The sequence below is a fragment of the Neolamprologus multifasciatus genome, chromosome 4 (genome assembly GCF_963576455.1).
Source record: "Neolamprologus multifasciatus chromosome 4, fNeoMul1.2, whole genome shotgun sequence".
Classification (NCBI taxonomy): Eukaryota; Metazoa; Chordata; class Actinopteri; order Cichliformes; family Cichlidae; genus Neolamprologus; species Neolamprologus multifasciatus.
The window spans coordinates 3,738,957-3,756,571 of record NC_140442.1 but is presented as its reverse complement, the minus strand read 5'-3'; the positions used below and the strand labels follow the sequence as shown (position 1 = coordinate 3,756,571).

Below are 17,615 nucleotides of genomic sequence, written 5' to 3'. Positions count from 1 at the left end.
ACAGACTGTTGGTATTGAATTAAAGTTAAAGTTGTGAGTCACAGTTGTCCTTACATAAATCATCCAGGCAGCGTAGCGTTCCTTGAGGTTAAAAAGCACGGCGGGTTCGTGCAGATGCGTCAGCAGGGCCATGTCCTCTATCTTGTCAAACTTGGGTGGGTTCATTGGCCGAATGTCATCCACATGCACCGTGACAACCTGAAGTACGATTTCAAAAAGATACATTGTAAAAAAATGACAGATAAAGACAGAAAAACAGATATAAGATGTCAGAAATAGTCAAATAATAGCTGGAATCTTTCACCTTTCCATCCTCAATCTCCACATTGACCTTAGTGCCATCCTGGCTTCTGATTTTTCCTTCGACGTACTCCTGCTTCGGGTGAGGCACGAAAACGGCACTTTTGGCATCAAACGGCACATTCTGAGCTGCGATTCTCTCCCGCTCAGATTTACGCAGGTATGGGGCGGCCACCCCAAATACTTCCATGTCCGTGTCACTCATTTTGTTGAGCTGAGCGATAAGGATGAAAAAAGAGTTTAAAAGTGAACTGAAGATGACGAGAAATTAAAAAAAAATGTTGCTTACCTGAGTCAGAACTTCCAAAGAATGCTTGAATCCCAGACGTTTTAGAGCCTTTAAATCATAAAAAATGTCTGTACTGTTGTTAATTTTCCAATGGTGCACCACAGACACCTGACTAGACACCCTCACCAGACTTTGACAGCTTTTATAAGAGATGGTCGGGGGTTCTGCTTCACCTATATTTGGAGATCTGGCTCTCATGCCACCTCGGATGAGCAAGTATGTCCATTTTGTACTTCAAACTGTCTATATATAGGTGTATTGTGTCACTTTTAAACTGTTTCAATTGTAATCCTTCAGACTTTCCATTAAAAAGCAATGAATGGCATGGACAACAGCTTTGGAAGCTTACTGTCCCAACATGGCAGGCCTAATTTTCTGGGATCAGGGAAGATTAGTTCTGTTGGGGCTTCGCTAAAACTCTGGAGAGCAGAGCCCGTCACACACACCACTCTATTGGGGCAGCTGGGATAGGTGGGCAATATTAGTGCGTCGAGCATTTAACCACATTTATTTAAAAGAAAACAATAGGTATTTGCTTTTTATTCATATTAACCAACATATTGATTAATTAATAAAGCTCTTGAGTCTCTAGTGTTTTAACATCAAGTAAAGTAATACAATGCATGCAGAAAGTATTTGTTCTCTTTTACTTATAAAAAAATAGAAATGCAGACAATTATCTCCCTCAAATGTCAATTTAAAGTGTGTAATAACGCATGAAATTACAACAACTCCCAGATGTTTTAAGAATCATCATGAGACGGTGTGTCAGTTAGTCACTGAACACTTTATCAAACTGATATGACACAAGAAAAGCTAAATATGGAAGTTTAGTCTTCTTGGACTACTGTGGTGATGATATGATATCATTTAAATAATCTACTTTCCTCAATATATATTTTAAATGCACAACATTTACTTATTAAGTATATTTTACTTGAGGTTATAACTTTAAGCATTTAGGGAGGAATATATATATATTTTCAGGATTTCTGAAAATCGTTAGAAGAGTTAATGGAGTATTGCATGGGATGAGATGCTTTAGTGCATCTGACACAGAATCAGTGAGAAGCTGCGTCCTGGCTAACATGATTTACCATAAATCCATTTAAAATCCTTTGAGCGAGTTTCTATTAATGTGTCTCCCTCCCCAAAGATAATATAGTGCAGATATGTGCGTTTATAGGATATGACTGCAGTGTTAAGGCAGGACTTACTGGAAGCTTAGCTGACTGTTTTATCTTCGGATCCAGTGCTATTCAGACTTCCCCACAGAAAAGTCAGGATAATGTTGAGATTTCCTTAATTTGCTTGAGTTTTACAATTTTAACTTTGAGAAACTTGGATTATGATCTCAATAAATTTAACTTAAAGAGTCGAATAAAGCAAAAAAATGCTGTAAACAAAACTTTAGTTAAATCGTGTGTTGAAGCTGGACAGAAGCTCGGCTAATTTACTGAGAAACGTTTAACTGACAACTAATTCTGATTTGAAGATCAGTCGGGTTTCAGAATTCATCAAAGTACAGAAACAGCATTAACAAAATAGACTCATCTCTGTGCTTCTCCTGCTAGATCTCAGTGTTCAATACTTTTGGCCATAATATTTTACTACAGCGATTAGAGCATGTATTACTGCTCTGCAGTGTTTTGAGTTATATCTACTGTTAAATCCTCCCAATTCTTTCGATCTTTGGGCTGAAGGAAGGACAATACTCGGTGTATAAATGCTCAATCAACAATCTTTTATTTCGTACAATTCAACACTTTATGAGCATAAACCATCTGGATGGGGAGACATGCATGAAGAAGGTCACAGCAAATCTCAAACTTGTGGAGGGTTACTCAAACTCTTATAGCCTTTAGCCCCCACCTAGTCGTAAAAAACTAAACATTCACATTTTCCTAACTCCTAGCGAGCCTGACTTATGGCCTTGGCTCCCTATTTTGTCTGCCTTCAACAACGGTGGGAGTGAAGCTCCCGTGGAATGTGCTCTGTCTCCTCTACTATCAGAAAAAGCAAAGTCCTGACTCTCTGAAAACAGTATTTCTTATAACTCAGCAGTATAATGCATCATAAAACAATATCATTCATTCACACTGAATCAGCAGTCTAATGTAATACAAATCAGTTTAATAACTGTAATAGTTATCACCTTCTTCTAATTCAGGAGCATAATGCAAACTAAAACTACATAATACTTTCACAATCTTTAATTAGGGGTCTAACATAGCATAAGATAATATTATAATCCTACACTACCTAATAGACTCCAATTTAATCATGTAAATGGGGAATCTTCTTCACACACTACAGTAAATTATGGAGTTCCACACGGTCCTGTTCTAGGACCAATTCTGTTTACATTACACATGCATCCCATTAGGCAGTAGCATTAGAAGACAGCATAGTTGTTCACTGCTATGCAGATGACACCCAACTCTATCTACCTATGAAGCCAGATGGCACATACCAATTAGCTTGACTGCAGGAATGCCTTAAACACGTAAAGACCTGCTTCTAAAGTCAGATAAAACTGAGGTTATTAATAACATGGTGTCCAACCAGAATAACAGTCTGGATGGCATTGCCTTGGCCTCCAGTAACACTGTGAGGACTCTTGGAGTCGTTTTCGTTCCCAGTTTGCATTCAGGAGACAGACACTCTCTCTGCTTTTAAGATTAGGCTTAAAACTTTCCTGTTGGATAAAACATGTAGTTAGGGCTGGATATGTTTCATCTTCACTCACCTTTTTAACTGTTTATACACAACTCTGCATTTAATGATTAGTTATTATTCATCTCTGGCTCTGCTCCAGAGTATGTGTTTTGTCTTGTCTCTGTCACCGCCCCCCCCCCCCCCCTACTGTTTCTGGGAGGTTTCTTCCTGTTAAAAGGGAGTTTTTTCTTCTTTCTTCCCACTTGCCAAGTGTTTTTTCATTAGGTGTGTGTGTGCTGTTTGATTGTTACTGCCTTCTCTCTTATACTTTTGGAATTTTATCTTTCATGATAAACTTTCTGGACATACCTTCTTGGTCTGCAAAGTGAAGTCAAAGCAGAAGTGCCTTAAACCTGCATTTTTTTATGATTAGCAAGAGGCGGCTCCTCTGCCTGTGTAATAGTCAACTGATTTAAGATCTCAGTCAACACTTCCCCCCAAAGTTTATGGGCCCACTCATTGTTTAAAGTCATAATGAATACAATATGAAGATGGTACTTTCAGCTGCTCCCTTATTTCCCAGGGGCTGGATCTGCATGTTTGATTTGGCACCAGTTTCATGGAGAATGCCCATCCTGACACAGCCCTCCCTTTATCAGGGCTCAGGACTGGCACTAGGAATAGACAGGCTTGTGAGCCCCTGATGCTGGCTCCGGGTAGCTTTCACATTTAAAGTGAATGTGATGATACCATGGAGCTGATGCTAAATATAATATGAAAGTCATTTAGTACAGCGGTCCCCAACCTTTTTTGCGCCACGGACCGGTTTATGCCCGACAATATTTTCATGGACCGGCCTTTAAGGTGTCGCGGATAAATACAACAACAAAAAAACTAGTACCAGTACAGAAAAAAAAGAAGATTTATTCATAACACACGTGAAAAGACCCAGGAAAACCGAGTTAACGATAAAAACAATAACAAAATAACGCTGAAAACCGATAAAAACCCTGAAAACTATACATTTCACACCTGAGCCTCAACTGTTGCGGCCCGGTACCAAACGACTCACGGACCGGTACCAGTCCGAGGCCCGGGGGTTGGGGACCGCTGATTTAGTAAATTACAGTTGTTATTATTATGTCAGAAAGCGGGATAAATCAGGATATGCCAGTTAGCTAACAATAGGTATATCAGAAGTCATTAGCTGATGAGCATGAGGTGTTTCTTGTATTTTTAATCAGATTCACTTTCATCATATCATGTCCAGTTTCAAGAAAACAAGATGGAGATGGAAAAATGCAAATCTGAGGCTCCAAAACAGACAAACAAATAAAACTGGGACATTTTTTAACTTCAGACTGTAGGTCAATATTTGATTAAGCCACCTTAGAAATGATAAAAGAATGTTCACTGTAATTTCATGGATTAATAATGCATTTACAGACAAATAATAGTGATGTACTAGCTAGTTTCCTCTTGTAATAAACATACATTTTAAGCTTTATGACAACAGCAAACTATAACATATGCTTCATAAACAAATGTCCCTCTCAACTCTTGCATTCCATTTGAGGGTAAATACCGCCTGATGGATTGAACTTTGACTTTTTATAATTACTCCTTCTCACAGCAGAGGAAATGATATGGTAATACTGAGAAAGAATATCCGTGTGATATGGGCGTTTTGTCTGGGAGTGCATCATAGACAGTCTAATTGGCGCTGATTTAATAGCCTCCTAATGTCACTTGAAGGTCTGGCAACAGCTGTGATTATAATTGGTTTTGGGAAGACAAGCGTGGGCCTAACAGGCAAAGGGACTTACACTACCCCGACCCCTCTGTCATGTCTCAACACGGCAGCAAATGTGCATGTTGAAGTCTGACTGTGAAAAGGCCATGAGATATGAATTTAAGGGTTGCGGGATCAAAAAGAAGCAGGGAGAAAATCCCCATCAGCTGCTTGTGCGGTGCAAAGGCCGAAGCTTTGACCCGACGGAAAACAGATCTGACAATGAGCGCACATACACAGGGTGAGGAGGTCAACGGGAAAGAAAACGATCCGCATCAAAGTACAACTACTGCAAAGCACACTTCCAATAAATGCTTTAAAAATCGAATCATGTTGCCACAAACGTGCAAGAAGCTTTCTGTTGAGCTCATAGTCAGCTTTGTTGGACTAGGATTAAGCCCTGCACAGATTTGTGTCATTTCTAAACCAAAGCTGCTGCAGCAAAGAAAGAAAGCACCCCACTGCATTTAGATTGACAACATGATTGATCTGCACACAATGAGCGATAGTGGAAGGTGTTGATGGAGCCTGACAGCATCGCCGATCAACCGTGCTGTCAGTGTGAATGAAGCTTAGTTTTAGCTTTCACTGCTCTTCGGTTAGAATTAAAAAGAAAGTAAAAAGAAAGCACAGAAGCAGATTTTTTTATTATATTTCTTTATTTTTATTATTACACTACACTTCTGCCAACAGATGTACAACAGAGTGAAGCACTGTTGTGACAATAAATCAGTGCGAAATATGTGAATAAATTCAAAAGAAACAATAAAATCAACAAAAAGCAACAAAAAGGAAAATATTACTTCCTGATATATTGCATCCCTAATGTTCTTCAAGAAGCCCAAACCAAACCTCAAAAACTTTGTGCCACAGTTATGCAAGATATGATCATTTACAAACTGTTGATAATTTTTGATTGTGGAGAAAATCGCCCCAAAACAAAAAGAAAAACATAAAAGTACTGTAATCTGCCCCCTAGTGTTGATAATCCTCCTCCTCAGTCTGGTGCATATTAAAGAGGTCTAACATACACAAAATTCACGGTTCGGTTCGGTTCGATACTTTGGTGTCACGGTTCGATATTTTTTCGATACAAAAAAAATGTTCATGCTTTTTTAATTTGTCATTTATTAAAATTATAAATATATGTTTTAACTCAAAAGTACAGCTTTTAAATTTAATGTTGCTGAAACAACAAAGTAATAAAAAATAAATCTATCTGATCGAGAAATCACTCATCTTTGGAAAAGAGTTTATTACAGAGAAATGGCTCTTTCCAAAATAAAAGCTATACTATACGCTTCTTCTGGGCTATATTCTCAGCAGCATATTAAACATATCAGGTCCCCATAAGGAGAATCATGTGCTAACGGCTGTCTAAATGACTCGGCTAAAGTTTGTAGCCTTGTTGTTTTTGTCTGCTTCCACTTGTCTTTGCACTAGGATGATGTCGGAGTAAATGTGCAGTCATATTCGTTGTGTTCCCACTAGTGCTGTCAGCGTTAATCTTGTTGAAATGACGTTAACGCCACAACACGGCAAAACTCCGTTAACGAGCTACCGCGGATCGCCCTGTGGTGGGGCTGGACGGCCAACACGTTGACGAGCTAACTGCGCTAACGCACTAGTTCCCACCGATGTAATTGAGCATTGCGTGGCACATCCGACACACTGTTTTACTTTAGTCCATGACGCGCTTACCTTCAGGGTCATACTTCACATGAAAACCAAAATAGTTCCAAACGCCAGATCTGAATGAGGGTGGGGGAGGTTCAATTTGCCAAGTTGCAACGAGCTTAGCTTCTGTCTCGCTAGCTTGCCCTGCGCTCAGTGAATCTGTGTTCGACTACTCCGCCTAGGCTGCACTGTCGAGCACAGATCCACTGAGCGCTCAACACAGACAGCACCGTCAGAAGGAAAGTTGATCAAATAAATCAAAAATGTTGTATTGTTCGATACATATGCGTACTGAACCGAAAGCACTGTATCGAACGATTCAATATCGATACGAGTATTGTTGCACCCCTAATATACATACATACATACATATACACACACACACACATATATATATATATATATATATATATATATATATATATATATATATATATACACACATATACACAGACATATATATATTCTGTGTAAGAGCCTTTTAATCCAGAAATCAATGTGTTCCCCTGTGAATGGTCCACAGAGCGCTGAGAGCCCCCTCTCCTCCAGGAATGAGCGTGGTGTCTGGCCTCTGAGGGCCAAGCGGCTGCTGTGTTTGCTTTTCTAATCTGATTTCCAAAGGAGGAACTACAACAGGTGCACAGGCGGAAAGGATATTAATAAATCAATACTGGCTGGTGGTAAGATCGCAGTCCCTCTTTGTTGTCTGTTAGACATGATTACATAATGGTTGAGATTTTCTTCCAAAGGAAAGGTGGAAATTATCCAGCAAACGGTGAACTGTGCGGTTTTTAATGATACAATCAGCCTGTGGATAAGGGCTGTCTAAAAACACTTATGCATTATGGCTGAGCTCAGTCTTCATGGATTCGCTGACAATAAGGCGAAAGTGTTTTGAATTCAATTTTCATCAGCAGATGATCAGACGAGTCTATCAGGAAGGAATATGTCACAGACTGATACAGACAGCTATGATTTTTGGGCATAAAGCCCCACAAATCGACAAAGACTAAATATTTTTGATATGTTAAACCTCTCTCAAAACATAAAAGACTATCATACACAACATCAAAGAGAGACAAAAGTATAGCAATATAGGAGAAATGAGAAATAAATAAAGAATATTGGAAAGACCAGGTAATACAATATCTACAAAAATGAGATTTGATGAAGTTTTGTCAACACAATACATCCAGCTCCTGCTACAGTAGCACACACCAGTCTATACACTGCTCTCCTACCCATTGATTTAACCCATTGATTTTTCCTTTAAACACTATTTCCCTGCCTTAGAAAATAATCACCAAATAATAGATTACTCGAAAGATAGATTACATGGTTTAATCTGAAATTCTGGTATTTGATCATTCATCTGTAGTGGAAAAGTTACTCCTGCTGCTGGCATTTGGTGAATTAGACTTCTTGCCAGCCTATGAAAACAGTTTCCATCCACACAGTTTCTTCCTGTCACCTCATTAATCAGTCCAAATACTCGAGGCTCAATAGTCTGAGCAGCTGCCTCCAGAATGAAAGGTCAAGAGTTTGTCCTTCTCCGTCTCTCTGCCACCTTTATTCACTCATTTTCTTTACAGTGTATAATGATACTGATGTCTCCCGAGCTATAAAACATCACAGACACCTGTGCTTTCATACTGCCTTTGCACACTCCTCGTGGCTGCTTGTAATTCACTCCTAAACCATCTCACCTGGATTTAGGTCATGTGATTGCTGAGGCCATTGCTCAGTGAGCTCCTCACAGAGGCTGGGGGTGTTTTAGCTCCTTCCTCCTTCTTAAAAAACGGATCCCGCTAAGCTGGGATGGTACGTCGCCGCAGGATCAGTGTTGGGAAGGTTACTTTTAAAATGTATTCCATTACTACATTCCATTGTGGGTGGCTGTAGTTCAGGTGGTAGAGCAGGTCATCTACTGATCGGAAGGTTGGTGGTTCGATTCCTGGCTTCCCCTAGTCTACATGTCAAATATCCTTGGGCAAGATACTAACCCCAAATTGCTCTCCGATGCATCCATCGGAGTATGAATGTGTGTGAATGTTAGCTATGAAGCACTTAGAAAGATGTGCTTGTGCGAATGGGTGTGAATGGGTGAATGCACAAGTTGTGTAAAGCGCTTTGAGTGCTCAGATGAGTAGAAAAGCGCTATATAAGAACCAGTCCATTTACCATTTACAGATTACATGCCCCAAAATGTATTCTGTAACGTATTCCGTTACGTTACTCAATGAGAGTAACGTATTCTGAATACTTTGGATTACTTAATATATTATTATTATTATTAATATATTATATTATTACAACTACATGAATGTACTATTGCTGTGATTTATTACTGTTACTGAAGGTTACATATACTGTTGTAACATTACTGTTACATATTAGCCAGAGGTCCCTTTACCGTAGTAAAGGGACCTCTGGCTAATACGGTGGGTTCTGTGTCGGGCTCATAGCCGAAAACTAGCTTTACTTTGTTGTCTGGGTCAACTTTGCTAGCAGAGACAGAGAGAGGCGTTGAAAGGCTGCTCCAACAGAACTTATTGTTTTTGGAGGAAAACACGAACACGGTGTACAGTCGAGTCTTAATAGCTTACTTACAGCTGGGCTCGTCAGGCTCTCTTCTTGGCTGCAGTGGTTATTATTATATTTACATGCTTCCAGCTCCCGTTTTTGCTCGATGACAGCTCGTACTTTTCCTTTTTCTCCCTCCCTCGCTCACAGACACATAACGTGTATGGCAGTCCATTCTCCCTGCAGCACGGACTACACTGCCTATGATGCTACATTCTTTAGCGCTATACCTGTAGCATTTTGCCTATTAGCTTAGCACAACAACAACAGGCGCTCTCTCACCCAGGAAACACGCAGAGAGAGAGCGCCACCCTGTAACCATGGGAACCGTAACGCTGCCACCTGGAACAACAGAACGTAGCTGTCAAACAAAACCCAAACAGTCCTGACCCGCCACAATATGAAACAGGGAAGTACCGCCGTGTAATCCATTTATTTCAACAAAGTAACTGTATTCTAAATACCACATTTTAAACGGTAACTGTAACGGAATACAGTTACTCATATTTTGTATTTTAAATACGTAACGGCGGTACATGTATTCCGTTACTCCCCAACACTGCGCAGGATGTTGTGGTAGCCATGATGATTTCAAATTCTGAAAAGATGTCCAACAGTTTCAGTAGATAATTCATCCCTACACTACCAGTGTCTCCTCCATGCTTTATGATGGTAACGATTAATGCAGACACCATCTGTTCACCTTCTCAGCATCTAATTAAAACAGCTGATCTGACATCAGACCAAAGTCCAGGTTTCCACGAGTCTAACATCTGTTAGACACATCATTTTGTTTCTTTATCTCAGCAGTTTTTACCGGTTTAATGGTCCCTCATTAATTTCTTTGCAGCATTTCCACATGTCCAGACCTTGTGATGTGTCTCCGGATTGAACTGCAAAAAGCACTGAGGTGAGCTCTGACCCGAGGTACTGGTAACTGCTGTGCTTTTGGAAGCTGATCTTTTGCTGCAGGGGAAACTGCTGCTCTTCTTTTTCTGGGCTGGTTTTATGGGAGCCAGTCTCATCATAGATTTTTGTAGCTGCACTTAAAGAAACACCTGCTTGCAGTTTTTTAAAAAATGTTACCGAAAGTTAATTTTAATTGCATTGTATAAAACTGCAGGCACAGAGTCTTCAACACATTTTGATGACCTGGAGACTCCCTCTGCTGCTTCAAATCCTCCCCGTCTGCCGTCCCTCCCAAACAAGCAACTTCCGTGTCCTGCTTTACATCTCATCTCCTGGCTTTTTCTAAACATATTAAACATCTTTGTTTACAGTATTCTTTTTCAATGGTAAGTGTTTCAAAGTGAGCTATAAAAATTAAATCCATAATCACCCACATTCTTTCTTTTCTATATTTTAAGACATTAAACATCATGTTTTTTTAAAAGTAAGTGAACAAAGTTGATATTTTTTAGCCTGCTGTGGTGTCATTCATGAATCATGAACACCGTCGTAGTTACATGAGGCTGTCTTCTTGTTTGATGGCAGATAGTCCCTTCACCCTGGCCCAAAAAGGTTAAAATGACCAAAGACAAAGTGGAAAACAGTTAAACATGAGAGGTTTTTGGACAACGTTTGTGTTTTTTCCATTGATTAAGCTGCTTCCAGCCAAGAGTGATGCCATAAATCCCCTATAGCTGCAGAAAAGGCTAACATTGTTATCTTTTTACAAAAAATGGCTAAACATGAGAGGTTTTCGGACAAAGTTTGTGTTCTCCATTCTTTAAGCACCGGTTTGAGCACCGTTTAAGCACCGGCACCGTTTCAAAAGTACCGGTTTGGTACTGGTATCGGATAAAACCTAAACGATACCCATCCCTATTCATGATCCTACAGCTTGTACCCAACTAGAGCAGCTTTGCATGATTCTCTGTTCAATAACAATCCTTATTTAGCCCATACTGGGTCTTGGTGCAGTCCCTCCAATCCTCTCATTGAAACCAGCTGTTTTAGCCCACATCACTCTTCTTTTAAGGCCGAGTTCTTCTGATTGGCTACTCGAGGTGAACACATTATAGATACACGTGCTCGGTGGCATGTTACAGAGAAAACAGTGGTAAAAAAGACAGGCTGAAACTAAGAATTTAGAGTCTTCTGAGTCTGAAGCCTTAATGTGTGACGCACATGCATGTTGACACATTATTTGAAAGTTTAGCCATGTTTAATATGAAGAAAAAAAAAGAATAGATCCACTTTTAATTTAAAAATCAAACATTAAAAACATGAAGCTAAATGTTTGTCATTCAAGCTTGAAATAAAAAAACGATATCGAGCTCATTTGGCTGCGTGTGGGTTTGTTTGTGTTTTATTCCACAGTTTGCAAAATGATCACAGAATCCTAGAAAGTAAAATGCAAATATCAGGCACACTGCACACCACCGAGTGTCACTGCAGATATGTATCTTTATGGAGTAGTGCATCCACAATAAATAAAAACCCAGATAAGACGGCAGCGGTGCAGAGACACACCTGAGGAGGAGTCCGCTTTAATGGGCTGCTGCTCATTTTCCCTTCTTGAACCTCCTCATGTGTGCCGCTATCGAGTTGGTGATCTCCACACTTCTTTTGTTCTGTCCGAAATAATCCACGAACTCTCCGTCGGGTCCCACGAGGTACATGATGATTGTGTGATCGACCTACAAGAGACAGACACATAAACTTAGTAACTGAAGGAAATCACGAGTTCTGGGAGCTGATTGAGAGCAGACGGTAACTCACGATGTAGTCGTTGTCTTCGTCCTTCGGCCCCTGACTGAAGTACACTCTGTACGCTCTGGAAACTTCATTGATCTGAGCCGTCGTTCCCGTCAGACCGATCAGCTTTGGGGAAAACTCTGAAAGATGAGACGGTAAGAAAGTTTAACACCTAGAAACGCAGGATTAAAGCAGCTAAATGACGGCATAACAATCAGATTTTATCAAGAAGCTCTAATCAACACAAACCACTTTCCCCTGCAGACCTGCAACCACAACTCCAAAAACAAAAACTTGATTTATTTGCAACTTTTTGTCCCTGATCTGAACCTGTGCACACCTGCATTGTTTTTGCTTTCAACACCTATCCCATTCAGTGTCATTGGAGCTCGAGGCCACACAGAACCCAGGACCACCTCACTGTCAGGCATCAGTGCTAACCACTGCAACACTGCTCACATAAGTCACGTTATTTCTTATTTTCCTCAATCATTAACCATAAAAAGCACAAACAGACCAAACAGAATCAATTCTTGTCCTCTCACAGTCTGACCATCAGGTGATCCTGGCTCAGAGTGCTTTTTAGGGACATCGATCTGTGTACAGTAAAGGTTTTGTGTTACGTTACTTGACAGAAATGTCTGCACATGTCTGTCTGCTGTTGTTTTTGACCACTGGATGAACAGAAATGTGTCGATTTTCCTTCCACCTCAAGGCGCTTTATATTGTAAGGTAGACCCTATGATAATATATACAGAGAAAAAGCCAACAATCATATGACCCCCTATGAGCAAGCATTTTGGCGACAGTGGGAAGGAAAAACTCCCTTTTAACAGGAAGAAACGTTTGGCAGAACCAGGCTCAGGGAGGGGCGGCAGTCTGGTTGGGGTGAGGGAAGGAAGACAGGATAAAAGACATGCTGTTAGGTTCTAGCATCAGTTTATCAGACTTGGTATTTAGCTACAAAAGAGTGTTTGTACATATAAATACACACACAGACGCACTAAGGTGGTCTTTGTTATGAAAATTAAAAATATTCCATTTGTCATATTCAACCACATCACTACAGCAGAAGTCTAATAGTTCTATAAAAGCAGGGGTTCAGTTGATACCTCTGCTTTTCTTCTGAGAAGAGGAATTACAAAAATTACAGAAAACTAAGATGGAGTTGTGACTAGGGATGGGTACCGGTATCCGGTGCCATGATGGCACCGGTTCTGACATAAACGGTAGTAACCAGACCGAAAAGCAGCGCACATTTCGGTGCTTTTTTTTCCTGAGCTGTGACACACTTTAGATTCTAACCAATCATTTTACGTTTCCGAGGATAGTAGGCGGGTCCAGGTACGTACGTTCTTTTAGAGCAGAGCTACAGATTAAAATGCTCAAGGCGAAGCGGTCAAAAGTCTGGCTGTACTTCACAGCAAAGGATGCAAACTCAGCAGCTGCAACAAGTGCTTTAAGCTGATACTGTGATACTGTCAAAGGAGGTAACACCTCAAATCTGATGAAACACCTAGCAAAGCATAGCGGGGTTTTTTTTTAAAGCCGAGAAATGCGCCGTATTTGATAGCTTGCTGCAGACCTCACACCGAGCACATCTACTGCGGGTGTGGTGCCTGTTATCGGACCCGGAGCTCTGCCAGTGTAACAGAAATGATGAGGATGATGATGCAGCAGCAGCCGTTCTTCTCTGCGTGAGTAGCTTCATGTTGTTCGTGTGTAATTTACGTTGAGTAGGCTAACCACGTTATTACATTAATGCATGTAAGGTGAACTAGCAAACACCATCATAGCTACATGCGGCTGTCTTCTTGTTTGATGGCAGATACTCCCGTCACCCTGGCCAAAAAGGCTAAAATGACCAAAGAAAAGGCGGGAAACAGTTAAACATGAGAGGTTTTTGGACAAAGTTTGTGTTTTTTCCATTGATTAAGCTGCTTCCAGCCAAGAGTGATACCATATATGCCCCATAGCTGCAGAAAAGGCTAACATTGTTATCTTTTTACAAAAAAACAGCTGAACATGAGAGGTTTTTGGACCAATTTTGTGTTCTCCATTCTTTAAGCACCGGCACCGTTTCAAAAGTACCGGTTTGGTACCGTTATCGGATATAACCTAAACGATACCCATCCCTAGTTGTGACGTCATAGTGGAAAATGTTGTCATGTGCGTGTATCGAGGCACAGTTTGATCACGTTGCTTTCTTACCTTTCACATACGTAGCTAAGGCCTCTGGCGTGTCCCTGTCGGGGTCGATGGTGATGAGGATCGGCGTCAAGTTTGGCAAAGTTTTTATTTTGTCTGCAAAACAACAACAAAAGAAGCCAGATGTTGAGTAAAATCAGGACTTTGACTTCTCGCTGCAAATAAAAAAACGGTTTAAATACCTATTTCATCCACCACTTCGATCATCTTCTCCAGTTCATCGGGGCAGATGTCGGGGCAGTGAGTGAACCCGAAGTAGATGAGGATCCACTGGCCGAGGAAGTCCTCGCTCTTGGTGGGCTTGTTGTTGTGATCGATGAGTGAGAACGGGCCTCCCAGCGCCGCCTTCCCTATCGACTTGTTCCTCTCTTTTTCAATCACTGCCAATTACAACACAGTCACAGAGGAGGGGCATTTAGGACCCCTATCACTTTATTTAACCTTTATATCTATAAAATACACTGTCTGCTGTTTCTTTCTATACAGGCATTGAAGTTTAGTCTTAGAGCGCATTAACCAGTGAAATACTTACTTTCTTCCTTTTCGTTCTTAAAATATTTCATCCCTCCGAGCAGCGCACCGCCGATGGCAAACGTTACTGCTAAAGATTTCCACGTCACAGGCTTTAAAGAGAGCACAAAGGAAGCAAAAGGACTGAACCGGTATAGTTATACAGATATTTATGTCGTGACATTCTCTACCTGCAAATAAACTCTTGGTAAGCTTATTTTAACAGCTCCATATCCTTTGGGTCACCTTAAATTAATCAGTTATAGCTGAGTTTGGGAGAAGATTGCTACAGACTGCTACTACAGGCCCTAACGTCAGTCATGGCCCTGCTCTATATGACAAAAGAAACTTTTTAAACTTAGTCAATGTCTGAAAATTTCAGTTGAGAACAAATGGAGTTGATCCCGCTGGGGATCAGCTGTAACATAAACGTTTAACTCTTACCCCAGACGTCTTTGGCTTATCTCCTGATGAGGGTGGAGGAGGCATCGAGGAAAACGTTCTTAAGCTGTGTTGATTGTGCCATTGCGTTGCTCTGCAGGTGTGCCGCTGACTCCCATTCACCTGTTAATGAGCAAGCACAGGAAGCTGTGAGTTAACTTTTAAATCACGTCTTAAAACCCACTTTTATTCCTTGGCTTTTAACCTCAGTGAGACTTAGTTTCTCTTTTAATTGAAGTAGTTATTTAATTAATGATTTCACTCTTCTTTTATTTGGTTTTTATTTATATCTCATGTAATTTTATTTTACAGTTCCACTTTGTGTCAGCTGTGGTTGTTTTAAAGTGCTTTATAAATAAAGTTGATGATGATGATAATTTAAGTCATAAAATCTAAAAATGCTGCAGTTAAATATGGCCACAGTTTTAAATGAGGTCAGTGGGTATAGGGCTGGTGTCATCAATGTGGCTGATGCATTTCTCCTTGCTAAGATGGGCAGTAATGTTAAAGCAGCCTCTTAACTTAAACTCACTGCTGTAAGTCTTGAAAACAAAGGCATTTATCTCTGATTTCAGGAACAGCAGCGCCCCCCTCTGCAGCGATGATAACTGCACAGAGTCATCTCTACTCTTGGACCTCTAACAGCTCAGCGCTCATAAATGAGGCAAAGGTTACTGCTTTAAAGTGATCTTTCCACAGAATCTCTTTTATCTTCTCCTCTTGTCTCAGCTGACAGACGCTGGATTTCGCTGCTGCCCTGAAGGTTCATCTAAAATCCAGGTTTGTGACAGTAAGCTTTACATACAGTAGGCATTACATATGCACCAGCGTAATAATTACACTGCTTAATGCTTAATTAGCTACACTCCCCTATTAGCATTACCAAAGCTGCTACCTTATTACTTTTTATATTTCGTGGTGTTTGACAGTGGGTGGGTTGTCACATTTAGGAATAGACAGATTTACACAGTCAATATAAAAAGTAATCAAAGACGTCCTGGCCTGCTGTTATTAATAACTGGGTGATGAGGAAGGATTGTCAGCTAACGCAGCTGAGCTGTGCTCTCCGGGTTATAAAAGCCGGCCCAGGTGACCTGCTCAGTCTCTTCCATTCCACCAGGTATCAACTCTCCTTGATGTTTGTGTCTTGGTTAGTTTATGTTTAATAAATCATCTTTTATTAAAGTAAACATCTTGTGTGGACTCCCTCCTTGTTGCCTACTTTGGCACAAATGACACACAATTCAACTCACACCCGACACACACACATAAAAATACGAGGTCACAAAGAGGTTTAATCTTAAAGTTCCTGATGGGCTGATCACACCAGTCGCGTTGTGTTTCCCAGGTCACGGAAATCAAGAGCTAATATTTCATCAAATACTGTGACATCAATATCAACAAGCACCAATGTTCACAAGGATGCAACAGTGGAGATGAACTGCTCCAAACACTCACGTTTCTCACATATTTTCTACTTTTGCATGTTTATTATGTCAAAGAGCAATGTAAGGAGGGGCAGCCAATCAGGAAAAAAGGAGGCTCAAAGTTCGTTAGAGCTCAAGCTGCTTATTTCAGGGCCCAGTATGAGGCAAATAAAGCTTATTTGAAATGGGAAATATGTCAAGCTACTCTAGTAAAGTCCAATAAAAAATATGTGGAGCTGGAACTTTCTATAATAAATCAGCTTGAACAACCAGTTTCCCTGAGACGGGACTGAAAATGGATCTTCGTCCAGCACTGGGTTTAATCCAAGTCTTGGCCCCGTGTCTGCGGCTCATCTAGTTTCCAAACTAGGTTAAGGTGGTGCTGTTAGGAGGTGAAGCAGGTGTGAATGGAGATGGTTCTAAATTATTGAGTGATACAGACACCAACATTATTTGCCAATAAGTATTTTAAAACTATTTGAAATTGTTGTCACTAAACAAAACCTGGTTAAACTACAAAGAAAGACCGGATCATCTGACTGTTTGCCACATGACTCTAACTGTTAAATGTTTCAATGAAGTGAGCTAGCTCCGCGGACACAGGCAGGTTTGACCTACCAGGTAGCAGTGAGTTCTCCGCGGGGACAGCGTGTGTTTCAGGGCCGACTGCCTCGGTAAAGCGCCGAGTGTGAGCTTCGCCGGACTCTGTAAGACTCTGCTGTGAAGCAGCCGGCAGCCCAGGCTGTGATACAGCACACTCAGAGCCATGGTTGGACCTGAACAGAACCGCTACAACAAGCAGGAAGCCGCTACAGCTTTGGTAAAGCATGAGAAGTGAACGGGAACTCTGCGGACTGACTTCCGTTCTCAGATCAGTTATACTGCAGCGGTGCTAGTTTTAAATGGGCCACAAGGCGCTAAAGTGGCTGATCTCAGATCCGTAGCCAGGGAACGGTTACTAAACACAGGAAAATACGTCACAACCTTCTTCTTCTACGGTCTCTTTTGGCCGTGTCTATGCTGCCACCCG

The 17,615-nt window shown here is 40.8% G+C and overlaps 2 protein-coding genes across 2 annotated transcripts in view; both read right to left on the bottom strand.

Annotated features, from left to right (window-relative positions):
- The window catches only part of LOC146519494 (myosin heavy chain, fast skeletal muscle-like), a 62,240-nt gene extending 58,805 nt beyond the window's left edge, over positions 1 to 3,435 (bottom strand). Inside the window, exons 1-3 of the mRNA XM_085158171.1 lie at positions 590 to 3,435; positions 305 to 514; positions 55 to 198 (exon numbers count right to left, since the gene is read on the bottom strand). Of these exons, the coding sequence (XP_085014297.1) occupies positions 55 to 198; positions 305 to 514; positions 590 to 787 (552 nt within the window). The 5' untranslated portion in view covers positions 788 to 3,435. The remainder of the gene's footprint in view (positions 1 to 54; positions 199 to 304; positions 515 to 589) is intronic.
- An 8,157-nt stretch (positions 3,436 to 11,592) lies between these two features.
- On the bottom strand, positions 11,593 to 17,523 carry sco1 (synthesis of cytochrome C oxidase 1). The gene is made up of 7 exons (XM_085158204.1): positions 17,204 to 17,523; positions 15,162 to 15,281; positions 14,740 to 14,830; positions 14,390 to 14,587; positions 14,211 to 14,303; positions 12,024 to 12,139; positions 11,593 to 11,941 (listed from the first exon to the last, which is right to left on the bottom strand). The coding sequence occupies exons 1-7, from the start codon at positions 17,351 to 17,353 to the stop codon at positions 11,807 to 11,809; spliced, it is 903 nt and encodes a 300-aa protein (XP_085014330.1). The 5' UTR covers positions 17,354 to 17,523; the 3' UTR covers positions 11,593 to 11,806.
- Between the last annotated feature and the right edge of the window lie 92 nt (positions 17,524 to 17,615).